This window comes from Carassius carassius, chromosome 1, assembly GCF_963082965.1.
Source record: "Carassius carassius chromosome 1, fCarCar2.1, whole genome shotgun sequence".
In the NCBI taxonomy this organism is placed as follows: Eukaryota; Metazoa; Chordata; class Actinopteri; order Cypriniformes; family Cyprinidae; genus Carassius; species Carassius carassius.
In genome coordinates, this window is record NC_081755.1 from 26403747 (window position 1) to 26418216 (window position 14470).

The 14470-nt window shown below is 37.7% G+C and overlaps 1 protein-coding gene across 1 annotated transcript; it reads left to right on the forward strand.

Moving 5' to 3' along the window:
* Positions 1 to 136: 136 nt before the first annotated feature.
* Positions 137 to 11957, forward strand: nlk1 (nemo-like kinase, type 1). The gene is made up of 11 exons (XM_059553167.1): positions 137 to 472; positions 646 to 775; positions 1676 to 1731; positions 5557 to 5663; positions 6866 to 6951; positions 7027 to 7236; positions 7631 to 7732; positions 7845 to 7931; positions 9945 to 10143; positions 10236 to 10329; positions 11273 to 11957. Exons 1-11 carry the CDS (start codon positions 165 to 167, stop codon positions 11319 to 11321), a joined length of 1428 nt encoding a protein of 475 aa, XP_059409150.1. The 5' UTR covers positions 137 to 164; the 3' UTR covers positions 11322 to 11957.
* Positions 11958 to 14470: the final 2513 nt, after the last annotated feature.

Below are 14470 nucleotides of genomic sequence, written 5' to 3' on the forward strand. Positions count from 1 at the left end.
GTCGGGTTCCCATTGACTTCCATTTTGTGGACAAAAAATACCATAGAAATCAATGAGAACTGAACTGTCTGGTTAACAGCATTCTTCAGATGCTGACAAATTTGTTATTGTTTTGGTGGACAGTCGCTTTAATGATAATTCCTCACCCGTGTTTATCATGTAGGATGGCTTTCCATGGATCCTCTCGGCCAACAGTGTGTGGTAACTTGTTCCCTGGATCAGAGTTAGGCCACAAGTATTTCTGTGTCAACACCACGACCGGCACTACCTCAACGGGCCTCAGCGCAACACCAAATCCGACCGGACCCAACGCTCCCGCTGGGACTCCCAGACACCCGGCGTCTCTCGGAGGCAGCGCAGGCGGAGGGGCGGCCATCCCGCAACCTCACAGTAACCCAGCAAGTGAGGTTCCAAGTCCTGCTGAGATGGAGCCTGATCGGCCTATCGGTTATGGTGCATTTGGGGTGGTCTGGTAAGTCCCGCTGTCATCTTAGCACACTGATTTATGATGAAAAATATGCTTATAATTTAAAAATTCTTTTTTTTTAGAATGTTTTAAAGTTTCATAAAAAATTTTACCAAACCCCCAAGGTTTTGGCAGTGTAATATATATTACACACTCTGGCTGTCCTTCTGCATTGATAGGTCTGTGACGGACCCACGGGATGGGCGTAAGGTGGCTCTTAAGAAAATGCCGAATGTCTTCCAGAACCTTGTCTCCTGCAAACGTGTGTTCAGGGAACTCCGGATGCTATGTTTCTTTAAACATGACAATGTAAGTTTTGCGGGTGTAAAAGGGAAGCTGGCATGCATTGTTGGGCATAAAAGGAGAGAATGGGTTTATTGTGAAAGACAGTGGCTACATTTACATAAACACTTTTTGGTTCAATCGGACTGAATTCATTACGATTGATGAATCTGATTGTAGTGTTTACATGAACACTAAATAAAGTGATCAGGTTGATGTGTGGGTTTATATGTCACAAGCTACAAATCGGAATAGATTTTTTGACGTGCACACTGCTCAAATAATGAAAGTGAAAGTGACATAATATAGAGTTTCTCACTGATTGCACATAATAACCACTCTCCTACACGGTTTCTTTATTTGTTTTAATATTTACCAGTTTATGGATAAATATACTTGTACATATAAACCGCTGTGCTGCTCATATTTATCACGTAAAAAAAAAAAAGCTCCTCCCCACTCCCAAACCGTGTTGCCTGTGGATGAGTCTCCAAAACAAGGGTGTCCTGCTCACTTCTCAGCTGCCGAGTGAAAGAGTTTTATAATGACAGGACACGCATTTATACAACACTTTATTCAAAAGTAAGAGCCGCTTGTTCTGTGAGTCATATTGTCATTACCTTATTTCTGCGTCATTGCACATGCGCAGTCCTTTCAGTTTCGTGGTTCAATCCGATCGAGTGTTTACATGCATGCTCAATCGTGTTAGAAGAGGAATAAACCACCCCCTTCAATCCGGTCGAAATTTCATTCGGATCGAGCTCAATCGGATCGATTAACGTGTTTATTTGAACGTTTTTCAGTCCGATTGAGCCGTCAATCCGATTACTAACGGATTATTTGGGTGCATGTAAACGTAGCCTGTGTGTTTTCAGTCTTTGAACTCGATTGGTTGTTTTTTGTAATGATGGGAATTTGCTTTGGTAGGTGCTGTCTGCCCTTGACATTCTCCAACCTCCACAGATCGACTGCTTTGAGGAGATGTATCCTTCAGACTCAAGTGGTTGCCCTCTGAGACTTTATTATTTTATTCTCTTCATGCCTTAGTACTTAAGGGGATTCAAGGGATGTTCCACTCAAAAATGAATAATTCTCTCATTATTTATTTGTCCTCACGCCATCCCCGATGTATGACTGATTCTTTTCAGTTGAACACAAAGATTTTAATAATCTATATTTTTTAGTCCATATAACGCAAGTGTACAGGGCCCACAAGGCTGATGCTTAAATAACCACACAAAGAAACTCAATGGCATATGACCCCAGATAATGCATCAGTCTCTTCAGAAGTGCATTGTCTTCATCTGTGTTCAACTGAAGAATGTTTTTCTAAACCTGTGTGAGCTTTTTTTTTTTTCTGCTGAACACAAAAGAAGATATTTTGAAGAATGTTGGGAAACAATCAGTTGCTGACAGCCAATGGTTTCTGGCAACTGTTAGATTACCCACATTTTTCAAAATAGAATTTTTTGTGTTCAGCAGAAGAAAGAAACTCATACAAGTTTGAAACAACTTGAAGGTGAGTAAATGATGACAGAATTTATATTTTTAGGTGAACTATCCCTTAAAGTAGTTGATTGGTTTCCATTAGAAGTGTTTGACGATATATATCATGTGGCAGATGTGTAACGTTAAGCTGCAGTAGCTGTATTTGCATGTATATCAGTGTTGTGCTTTATCAGTATGAAAGTGAGAGAGTGGAGTAAAGGCAGACCAGAACACAACCCAAACATGTGAATTTTTAACTCCGACTGAGCATAATGTGAAGCTGTTTTATCACTTATTAATTTATGAATGTCCTGGTTTGCATCCAACATTCAAAGTTCACACTTTGCCAAAGGCCAAATACAAGTGAAAATTAGCTTTGGCGAGTACATTTGCAAGTAGCTGTGTTAGGAAGTGCATAATGCAGGAAAAGTATTTTTGTATATTTATTATGTATTATGTATATTTATATGTTAATACCAGAGATGGGACCAAGTCACACATGTGCAAGTCTCAAGTAAGTCTCAAGTCTTAACCTTCAAGTCTCAAGTAAGTCCCAAGTATTTTTTTCTTGGGCAAGTCAAGTCAAGTCCTGTAGTAAGTCAAGTCAAGTCCAAGTCAAGTCACCTTATTATTGTAATTTTACCTGCAGAATCTGATCTTAATAAAGTTAAAAGACAAGATATAAGTAACTGTCAGTAAATTAAAATAATTTGGATTTGCATTGTAAATACTCATGTTCAGTAAACATGGAATCAAACAAAATTGTAACTTCATAAAATTATTTATTTTTCACTTCTGCCAACAGTGTTTGAAATGTTTTACATTTTCAACATTGAGTCCATAAAACAAATAACAGCTAAACATCCAACAGACTCCTCTCTGAACACCTCTCTCTCTTTCCCTCTCTCTCTCTGTAACACGACTGACATGACATTCAGCCAAGTATGGTGACCCATACTCAGAATTTGTGCTCTGCATTTAACCCATCCAAAGTGCACACACACAGAGCAGTGAACACACACACACACTGTGAGCACACACCCGGAGCAGTGGTCAGCCATTTATGCTGCGGCACCCGGGGTGCAGTTGGGGGTTTCGATGCCTTGCTCAAGGGCTCCTCAGTCGTGGTATTGAGGGAGAGAGCACTGTACATGCACTCCCCCCACCCACAATTCCTGCCAGCCCGAGACTCGAACTCACAACCCTTCGATTGCAAGTCTGACTCTCTAACCATTAGGCCACGACTTCCCCTCAAACACAGTTTACATACAACATTAAACTCTCTTACATTTCTCCTCTCTCTCTCTCTCTCTCTCTCTCTCTCTCTCTCAAGTTCAAGTTCAAGTTGCTTTATTGGCATGACATTTGAGTTACAGTATTGCCAAAGCATTTAGATACAGAATAAAATATACAATATTATATTATTAATATATATAATATTAATAATAGTAATTATATACAATTAAGAATATAAAATAAAACAGTTGAATACAATAAATTATCCCTTTCGTATGGTGTATAAATATTTAGCAGCTATTGTGACTGCCGTCTCATTTTCTCCAAGTATATAGAGTAGTTTCTCCGAGTCATTTAGAGACAAGAATGAACGATTCAAAGCTTCAAACTGTGAGAAGAATGTTTCTCTTGTAGTGCTGTATTTGGGACAGACAAGAAGGAAGTGTTTCTCATCCTCTGTTTGATTCAGCTCACAGTGTTTGAACAGTCTCTCTTCACTCGGTAGCCAGGATCTTTTATGTCTACCAATCTCTATTTCCAAATCATGATCACTGAGTCGATATTTTGAAAGGATTTGTCTTTCTTTTAATGGCTTTAGTGATAAGTAATTTGCCAGTTTTGTGGTTCTGTTTAGGGCAGAATAACACTGGAGTTTGGTTTGGAGCTCAAATTCATTTTTTCATTTTTCATCTTAATTATACTTCAGATTTTTGTCAATTAGTTTCTGAATGTTGGGGTTGTGATTGGAGTCAGACTCAGTTTGGGTTTCCTTCATCAGGTAAAGCACGAGTGTGTTTCTCTCTCTCTCTCTCACACACACACACACACACACACACACACAATCTCTATCTCAGAGTATATCCGTAAGTCATTACCTCTATTACAAGGTATTGCACTTGCAAAATATAAGATTCGAGAGAGTCTTGTCTGCAAGCCAAGCACGATGTGGCCTATCCCACCATTTATGCGCCACCGGTATGCGCGCTCATAATGGAAGCAACGCGGTCGCGATGCTAACGCGGTGCGACGCGCTCGTTTTTTCCAATCGCGTCCGCATCGCATCGAGTTAAAAACATCTCAACTTTTCAGAGAGCCGCAAGGGCACCGCTGGTCATGTGACAAGAACCAATCAAGCAGCTTCATCCTTTCCCGTAACAACGTTGAAAGCTCAGCCAAGATGAAGGAACAGTTGATCATAGCTGTATATGGATTGCCATTTTTAAATAAATTTAGTAGCAGAGCTACTGCAAGCGATTTTTAGTGCTGCAAATCCATTTATCCTTTGCTCTTCATGGAGAGAGCGCGTCATGGTTGCTTAGCAACGGCAGACGCCTCAGGGGCGCAACTGCCCGAGCGCTTTGGAAACAAGGAGAAAGCGGCGCGCCTAGCGATTTCCACGCGTTTTTAGGCGCGAATTATTGACGACAAAAGCGATGACCCTCGGTACCCCTCAAGCTGAGATGTTGATGTGATGTGATATCTGATCTAAGTGGGCGTGGTGTGCGTAAGGTAGAGAGGGCATGACTGATGATAGTGTCCTGATCCAGTCATGACAACGCGATTCTCAGCCTGCGCTCCAGCTGAGTAATCAAATTTATTTTTAAAAATAATTTATATATTTTATATTCAAACTGAAAACATGATGTATGTATGAAAACATATATGTATGTATGTCTGTACAGTATGTGTGTGTATGTATATCAGTCTGGTGAGTAAACCAAAAAATTTACTAGCCAACGGTGATTAAATTGCCAAGGTGTGTGTAGAGGGTTGTATGTACTGTGTATATTTATGTATATGTAAATGCACACATATATGAAGGAAAATGTATATATTAAATATTTATATATAATATAAATTATTTACAAGTATAAATATACATACAAATATTAAAAAAAATATATATACGTGTGTGTGTGTGTATTTATATACACAATAAATATACACACATAGTATGTAAACCAACTTTATTTTGCATGCAATTAATCACGATTAATCGTTTTGCAGCCCTAGCATACAGCAGAAGTTATGATTGTGGCTGTAGGTGTTTTGCAGGTCAGTTGTTTTCTTAACTGGGTCTGTAGATACGTGATCACTGAGCTCATGCAGAGTGACCTACATAAAGTCATCGTGTCCCCTCAGCCTCTCACCACCGATCACATCAAGGTGTTCCTCTACCAGATACTCAGGGGTGAGTTCACATGGGCATATGTCACTTTTGGATTACATTTCTTTTCTTTTTTAATTTCGGGAATCTGGAGTATTTAATCAGGACAGATGAAAGTTTGATGTGTTATGTGCCTGCGTAGCAGAATGGGATTATCTTTGACCTTGTAATCATCCTGAGAAGCTTTAATCTTATGTTCTGAAAATAAAATTTGTTAGCAAAATCCCACTGAACTGTTAATCTTGTTTGGGGCAGTTTTTCCTCTTGTTGCTGGGCGAGTTCGGTGAAGCTTTTAGCTGAGGCTGTATTCATGTTTATAATGAATCTGGAGTAGGGATGACATTATTAATGGAGTCATACTTGTGAAATGCTTTGAATCGCAAACTCATCCCAGTAATTATATCCGTAGATGAGATTGATGTGTGATTTCACAGGTTTGTCATTGGTGCTTGTCCATTGTGGTCATTTTATGATTTTCATCATTATTTTAGTTAGTTAGTTAGGATTTTATTTTACACACACTACTGTTCAGAAGTTTAAGATTTGTTCAAGGTTTTTGAAAGAAAGTCTATAATGCTCATCCAAGCTGCATTTATTCTATCAGAAATTCAGTATGTGAAATGATGTAAAATGTTATTGCAGTATAAAATAGGTGTTTTCTATATTAATAATATATTTTAATAATTTATTCCTGTGATGGCAAAGCTGAATTTTCAGCGTGTCTTCAATAAAGTTAAAGTCTTTCAGAAATCATTCTAATATGCTGATTTGGAAGAAACATTTCTCATTATTATCAATATTTTTGTGGAAATAGTAACAGTGACTTTTTTTAGCATCATGTTATGAATATAAACTTTAAAAGAACAGCATGTATTTGAAATGTAAGCCTTTTGTAACATTACTGTCACTTCTGATCCCAAACCTGTAAGCAGTAGAGTGTGTGTGTGTGTGTGTGTGTGTGTATATGTTTATATATATATATATATATATATATATATATATATATATATATATATATATATATATTTACGCACACGCACTACTCTCTACTTATGCCATGAACTAGTGGAGGTAAAGTACCAACACAGGTGTTGGTTTTAGCAAGTACAGGAAGTATTAATTTCCTAATTAGCACAGTTGGCGTTTTGTTGTGTGATATGTTCTTCCTTCATGTTCATGTCAGCGTCAGTGTCCTTTATGAGATGTCCTCTCTCTGTTCCTCGCAGGGCTGAAGTACCTGCATTCAGCAGGCATTCTGCACAGAGACATCAAACCAGGGAACCTGCTGGTCAACAGCAACTGTCTGCTTAAGGTAACGTGTTCATCAAATGTGCTCAATCAAATAATAATGGCAAAGCGAAATGTATCACTCTTCCTTCTGGTTTAGATTTGTGACTTTGGCCTGGCGCGAGTGGAAGAGCCGGATCCTTCTCGTCACATGACCCAGGAGGTGGTGACGCAGTATTACCGTGCTCCTGAGGTCCTGATGGGATGCCAGCATTACACTTCATCTATAGATGTCTGGTCTGTAGGCTGCATCTTCGCAGAGTTGCTGGGCAGACGTATTCTCTTCCAGGCTCAGAGCCCCATACAACAGGTAATAATGTACACTTCCGTTCAAAAGTTTAAAAAGGGGACTGTTTATTAAAGAAATCTGGGGGGGGGTCCCATTTACAGAAACAAAAGCAGCTGTTTTCAAAATTTCAAATCTATTGAGCACCAAATCAGCATATTAAGATGATTTCTGAGGAATCATGTGACACTGGAGAAATTAAATAATGGGATAATAAAAATGAATAATGAAATAATGAAAATGAAGCTTACGATCATAGGAATATACCGACCTCAAACGTTTGTACAATACTGTACTATATATTAAAGGATTTTTTTTTATATACACTCTAATCTTGATGAAAATGAGGTCTTTTTAATTAATTTGATTTTGAGAAATAGTGAATTAAAGTGTTTCTCCTCCTCTCTCTTTCTCTCAGTTGGATCTGATCACTGACCTCCTCGGGACTCCTCCTCTTTCTGCCATGGCATCCGCGTGTGAAGGAGCACGAGCGCACATTCTTAGAGGAGCCCACAAACCAGTTCAGTGCCCTCCTTTTCAATGATTCATTAGTCCATAAATATGTAATGCACAAATCTGTCCTCAAATCAAATACAATATTCTAACTTTTATTTGTGCTTTCTCTCTCTTAGCCCTCACTGTCTGTTCTGTACATGTTGTCAGATGGAGCAACACATGAAGCTGTTCATCTTTTGTGCCGCATGCTAGTTTTTGATCCAGTGAGTATGACTTTTCTAGATCACGGTAACTGTCTGCATTTTGGCTAATGTTTTTGTGTGATTTATTTATGGCAAATACTTAAAATAATAGTTATTTTGAGGCTGTTTACACGCTTCTGTATTTATATTTCACGACATTTACATATGAAGCACATTAAGATAAATATGTGCCCCCTGAGCACGAATCTTAAGTCTTAAGTCACTGGGGTATATTTGTAGCAGTAACCAAAAATGCATTGAATAGGTCAAAATTATAGATTTTTCTTTTAAGCCAAAAATTAGGATTATAAGTAAAGATCATGTTCCATGAAGATATTTTGTAACGGTCCTACTGTAAATATATGAAAACTTAATGTTTGATTAGTAATATACATTTCTAAGAAGAACTTCATTTGGACAACTTGAAAGGATTTTTTTGGACCGTCAGATTCCAGATTTTCAAATAGTTGTATCTCGGCCAAGTATTGTCCCATCCTGACAAACCAAACATCAGTGAAAAGCTCAAGATTTAAAAGCACAATATTTAAGTTTTCGCCACTAGAGGTTGCATTTTTAAAACTATAACAAAGGCAAAGCTTGAAGACGCTATGAAGGCGGATGTTCACAGATGAGGTTATTAATACATTTTTTTATTACCGGTACCTTCCACAGTTATTCAAACAGCGAATAAATTATACAGAGAATGCGAGCAATGAACAGATGACTGACTTAAAGGGTTATTTCACCCAAAAATGAAAATTAGCCCATAAATTACTCACCCCCAAGTCATCTTAGGTGTATATCACTTTCTTCTTTCAGATGAATCCAGTCAGAGTTATATCAAAAATTGTCTTTGATCTTTCAAGCAGTTTCATGGCACTCAGCGGGTGCTGCATGCATCAGTCCAAAAAAAGTTAAATAAAAAGCGCCCATCCATAAATAAGAAGTGTCGCACACAGCTCTGGGGGGTAACCAGAGGCCTCCTGTAGTGAATCGATGTGTTTTTGTAAGAAAAATAACCATACTCAAAATGTAATAATTTAATGTAGCTTACACTCACTGTTGTACACTGAAGCAGCTCCTGGCGGATGAAGTTTGAGGTCAGTGTTGTGCATGCGTCGCTCAGAAGTGACGAATGTGGAGAGATAAAACAGCGGTCACTAATTAGAAGTACAAAACGAGGATCTGTAAAGAAGAATTTCTGAGAATTTCGATGTAAGCCTAGAGGAGACTGGTTTTCCTTTGCTAAAGTAAGGAAACTTTGCTGCTTTTGATCCTGTAAACAAACGCTGGTTTTCACGAGACTCACCAGCGTATGCGCAGCGCTGACCTCATGCGTGTGTTGGTTATGATACGCAACACTGTAAAAATGTGAATAAAAATCATGGTCCAACATTAAGCAGATCTAAATTTAATTCTGCGGTCAACACTTTTCATTTAATTTGCGACAGCTGTAATTAATTTAGTTAATCTGCACAGCGGCATTTGTGTCCATGTGTTGCCATACCCTACATCCCAATGTGCCTACTATCCACCCTATCTGCACTTAATAGAAACATTACTATTTGTTTTACATAAAAACTACTATTATCACGTAGAATTACAGTCTTACATATTGTTCCTTTAATATGATTTTGTAATAGTAACGAAAATATAGTGAATCATCATTTGAATCACAATTGATCGTTGCGATTGAACTAATTGTCTTATCACTGTTGAAAATTGTTGCACTGATAAATATTTTTGTGGAAACTGAGATGCATTTTTCAGGATTCCTTTAATCTGATCAAAAGAACAGCATTCATGTGAAAGAGAATCTGTTGTAACAATTGAAGTGGCTTTACTGTCACTTTTGGTCAATTTAATGTGTCCTTGTTCAAAGTATTAATTTCTTTAAGAAAAAAACACTTGACCTCATACTTTTGAACAGTAGTGTTTTTTTTTATTTATTTTTTGTACTATTACTATTATTTTGGAGTGAAAATGACTTCAGTTCTTCTTGAGGTAATAGTCTGTGTGTGTCTCCATCTGTAGGCTAAGCGCATCTCGGGCAGTGATGCTCTGTCTCATCCGTATTTGGATGAGGGTCGTCTGCGGTACCACACCTGCATGTGTAAGTGCTGTTACTCTGTGCCCAGCGGGAGGGTATACACCCGAGACTTTGAGCCGCCTGCGGATCGACCTTTCAGCCACAACTATGAGCAGAGCATGCACTCCGTCTGGCAGGGCAAAGGTGACTCACTCTGGCGCTTTGTTACGATTAAACTCCATCATATTTTGACATGAAGGACCTATTTTGATGACCTGTTTTCCCTCTGCTTTCAGAGCTCATCCATCATTTCATAACAGAGCACCAGCAAGGCAAACGAGTGCCTTTGTGCATCAATCCCCAGAGTGCAGCCTTCAAAACCTTCATTAGGTGAGTATAAGAACAACTGTTTTTTGGCAACTCATCTCTTTTTCCAGTACACTCATATTAAAAATGACACGGCTGTAGCCCCTGCCCTTTTTTAAAATGAATCAAACAATGATTAACAATACAATTTGGCTCAAAATGGCTCACTTAAATAGTACCACCTCGGTTAAGCTGCACCGATACTAAAATGTGACGTCTTAACACTGCAGATCACTGATTGGTCAGAGATAATTGTTTTTACCAGCATCATTGGATTTGCGACACAAGACACCAAACCTGCTAGATTTAACTTGTCAGCAACAGTCACCGCAGTATCGGTCGTACGACTTAAACAAGTTGCTTTAAAAATAATAATAATTTAAGTCTGGCTCCTGTCTTTTTTTTTTTTTTTTACACATTTTTTATCACCGTCCCAATGTCACGGCAGTAGAGGTGGCGTAACTAGAATATAATTCAACCCATATTGAAGCTAAATAACCCTTAATATACAGCTTACCTTTATATATATATTTTTTATTATGTTTGTGATGTTACAGTGTGGTCTCTATAAAAGCTGTTTTTTTTATAGTTATTAAAGAGATGGTTTACCCAAAAATTAAAATTCTGTTATTAATTACACTCATGTCCTTCCAAACCCGTAAGATCTTAATTAATCTTTGGAACACAAGATATTTTTGATGAAATCCGAGAGCTTTCTGACCCTGCATTGACTGCACCACAACTACTATGGTCAAGGCCCAGGAAGGTAGTAAAGACATCATTAAAATAAGTACATGGGACATCAGTGCTTCAACATTAATTTTTTTTTAGGCTACGAGAATATTTTTTGTGCAAAAAGAAAACAAAAATAACGACTTCATATTCAATAATCCACGTAGCTATAAAAACATAAATTTTTATGCAATCTTGTTAAACCATTTATTTCTGTTTTATTTCTTTATATCAGATCCACAGCCTGGCATTCCTCAAAAGTATCAAGGAAAGAAGAGAGATGAGGGATGAGGTGGATTCTGGGAAATGTGGATCATAGGAGCAAGCATGCTTTGGGGATAAAGATGGATCACATGCTTTTGAATGAACTCTCAGCACTCATTCCAATTCGACATGGGAATTTTCAGAAAAACACATTTTTCTATTTTTTTTTTTTTTTTTGTCCAGATCCACTTACGACACTGATGAATAATGCTTTTGATGCTGCTGAGAACACTTTTATACTGACTCTGTGCTTGAGGATTATGGGAAATAGAATTTTCCACACAAAAAAAAGAAAATGGATTGTTGAATATGACTAAATGAGCCAACGTCAATGTTGTGCAATACAAATATCTGGAATAATGCAAATGAGGAGACTGCGCTGACCATGATTTCACTATCAGATGAGATGACAGTGCCCACAAGCCCCCTTCAGTCTGCCGCTGTATCTCCAAACTCTGTCTATAGACTTTAATCACTGTGTTCCTTTTGCGGGTTCTTAGGTTTTATTCTAAAAATAATTCTGCTAACCAAAAGTTCTTAAGTCTTCTTACTTTGTTACTGCTTCCTCATTCAGCTGAATGCTTTCTGTTCGATATCACTCAGATTTTCTACTATTCTTTTTTTCTTTGCTCTTTTCTGGGGTGGGGGGGGGGTCCTCTCAACATTTCTTATGAAGCACCCTGTGCAAATGATCCCTGAGCAAATGCATTCGAAGTTTAGAGATGGCATCGTCTCGTGATGACAGGTACTGTGCCGTTCCCACCTGAAGCATCTTCCCAAATGTCCCGCCCCCCTCCGAGGACCAAACAAGATCGTTATCAGCATCCTGCTCTCTGATTGGGCGAGGCTCTGTAGGCAGAGAAGATAGATTGAATATTATTTATTTTCTCTTTTTATTTATTGTCGTCTTGTCCATCTTGTTAGGTCTTTGTGTTTGGCAGACCAGGTGCATGAGGTTTCATGGTGACATGAGCGAGCCATCTGGTCCGTGAGTGTTTTTGGAAAATCTCTGCGGTTTCAATGTGCAGTGTTGTAATTTTTTTTCTTTTGTTTATATATATATATATATATATATATATTTCATTACCTCAACCGGCCCTTATTTCACTGGGCTGGTGTATATAGACTGAACCCAATCGTTTATCAAAAATGTACTGTAATGCAGGCGAATGACGTCAGGTGTGCGTGTGTGTGTGTATGTATGTATGTGTGTGGAGAGCTACTCCACTGGGCCACAGGCTCTCTCTGAATCCATCTGCTTTTCTTTGTCCTTCAGAGCGGATTTTCAAGACGGTGGCTTATGGTTAATTAATAGTTGTTGGGGAAATGCTGCTGTTTGTGTAATACCTCCAAAACCTCCCCGACTCATTTGTAAAAGTGACACGTCTAGAGCTCAGGTTTCATATTCGACAATATGGACTAGACTGTAGACACTGTAGACGTGGGTCCAGGCAGTCGCTGTTGCTCTCTGGGTTTACTGCAGAGCTGAATACTCAAAAATGCCCAGTACTGGAAGAGTTTGCCTCCTACCAGCAGGTGGCAACACAAGCGCAGGGCACGATTTGTATCAAGGCAGTTATCGCTCATCAGTAATGTCTCTCAATGCATGTGTGTATGGACTTCACTTAGATTTGCAATTGCAGTGCATTAGGAGTTTTATTTTAGAAACGTTTATAAATGTGCTGTTATTTAATTTTAATATAGGAAAGTCTCTCTTTTTTTCCCCCATGTATTGTGACCATTTTTTTGGGGGGGTTTAAATTTTTCGTTTCTTAAGTTGATGATGTTTTTATGACCGGTTTTGCTATTGTGTTGGTAGAAAAACTAGCAAAATAGTGACGTGAATGAAGATCAGTGGGTTGGTTCAGTCTTACCGACTGCCAAGCAGGAAGGAAACATTTTAAGTAATTGGTGAATTTCTTTTAGTCGTAAAATAGATGTTAGACATTTTTAAGAAATTCAGAACTTGATATTTGTGTTAATGACTATTATGGCTTTGATAAAAGGATTGAACAGTTGTTTTAAGATGGTTATTACTTTCTTGTTATCAGTTTTTTTCTTCTTTTTTTGTCTTTGCATTTTAGAAGAAAAAAAATGTTTTTGGACTTTTGTTTTGTTCCCAACAAATACTTGAAGTTTTTAAGAGAAAAAAAAAAGATATGGATTATGGTAAAATAGTAATTAAAGACACTGGAACCCCTGCCTCTGCATCTTATTGGTCTGTCATCAAAAACTGCATTGCAGGTATGGGACAGAACTATGGGATTTCATTTTAAAAGGTTTGAAGAGGTTTTTATGTTTTGGAACTAGGGATGTTTAAAATCAGCATGAAATGAAAATTCGAAAATCTGTCTACTTTGTGTTTTTTTTTTTTCATTTTGTAATGTTTAATCAAAACGTCACTGAAAACAAACTTTGTCAAACTGTCGCTACTTCTGTTTCATCATGACTTTAAAGTTATGTAATTTAAAAGGTTACTTTAAAAATCTAATCTTGAGGTTATTTTAGTAAAGGTACTCAATATTTACATTATCTATTAATGACTATGAATATAAGTAGTTACATCTACACCGAGGGCCTTGTGTATGAAAGGCTATGTGTATCATTCAAATTTGTAAAACCATATGTACATCAGAATCTGCACAAGGTTCGTTTGACTGTAAGTGCATCCTCAAGCTTTTTATTGTTCTCAAATCCCCAAAGTAACCACAAATCGATCCCGGGATACCTTTTTTTATGACTGCATCTGCATAAAATTTCCATATGCATATTGGCTTTTTGACACAAAATAGTATCTTATACAGAATAGTATCTTATACAGGCCAGCAATGATATGAGATTACACAACTAAAATAATTTACCTTTGGTTTAAAAAAAAAGGAAACATTTATCTAAAATTGTGTGAGATCAGATTTCAGAAAATGTATTTTGAACTTACACAAAATATATTCTCACCCCACATATAATTTGGGAAACCAAAGATGCTGCTCATAGGATTTATTTTGTGGACTACCTTGACTGTAAAACTCAGTGGATCATCACATCACATTACTTGTAATGATAGCTGCAGTAGAAGTAAGATGATCACAAGGGAACATGCAGTGAAAAGCTGAACCCATATGGTGCGAAAACAGAGTTAACATTGGGAACTGGTTGAAGTTAAGTTGGG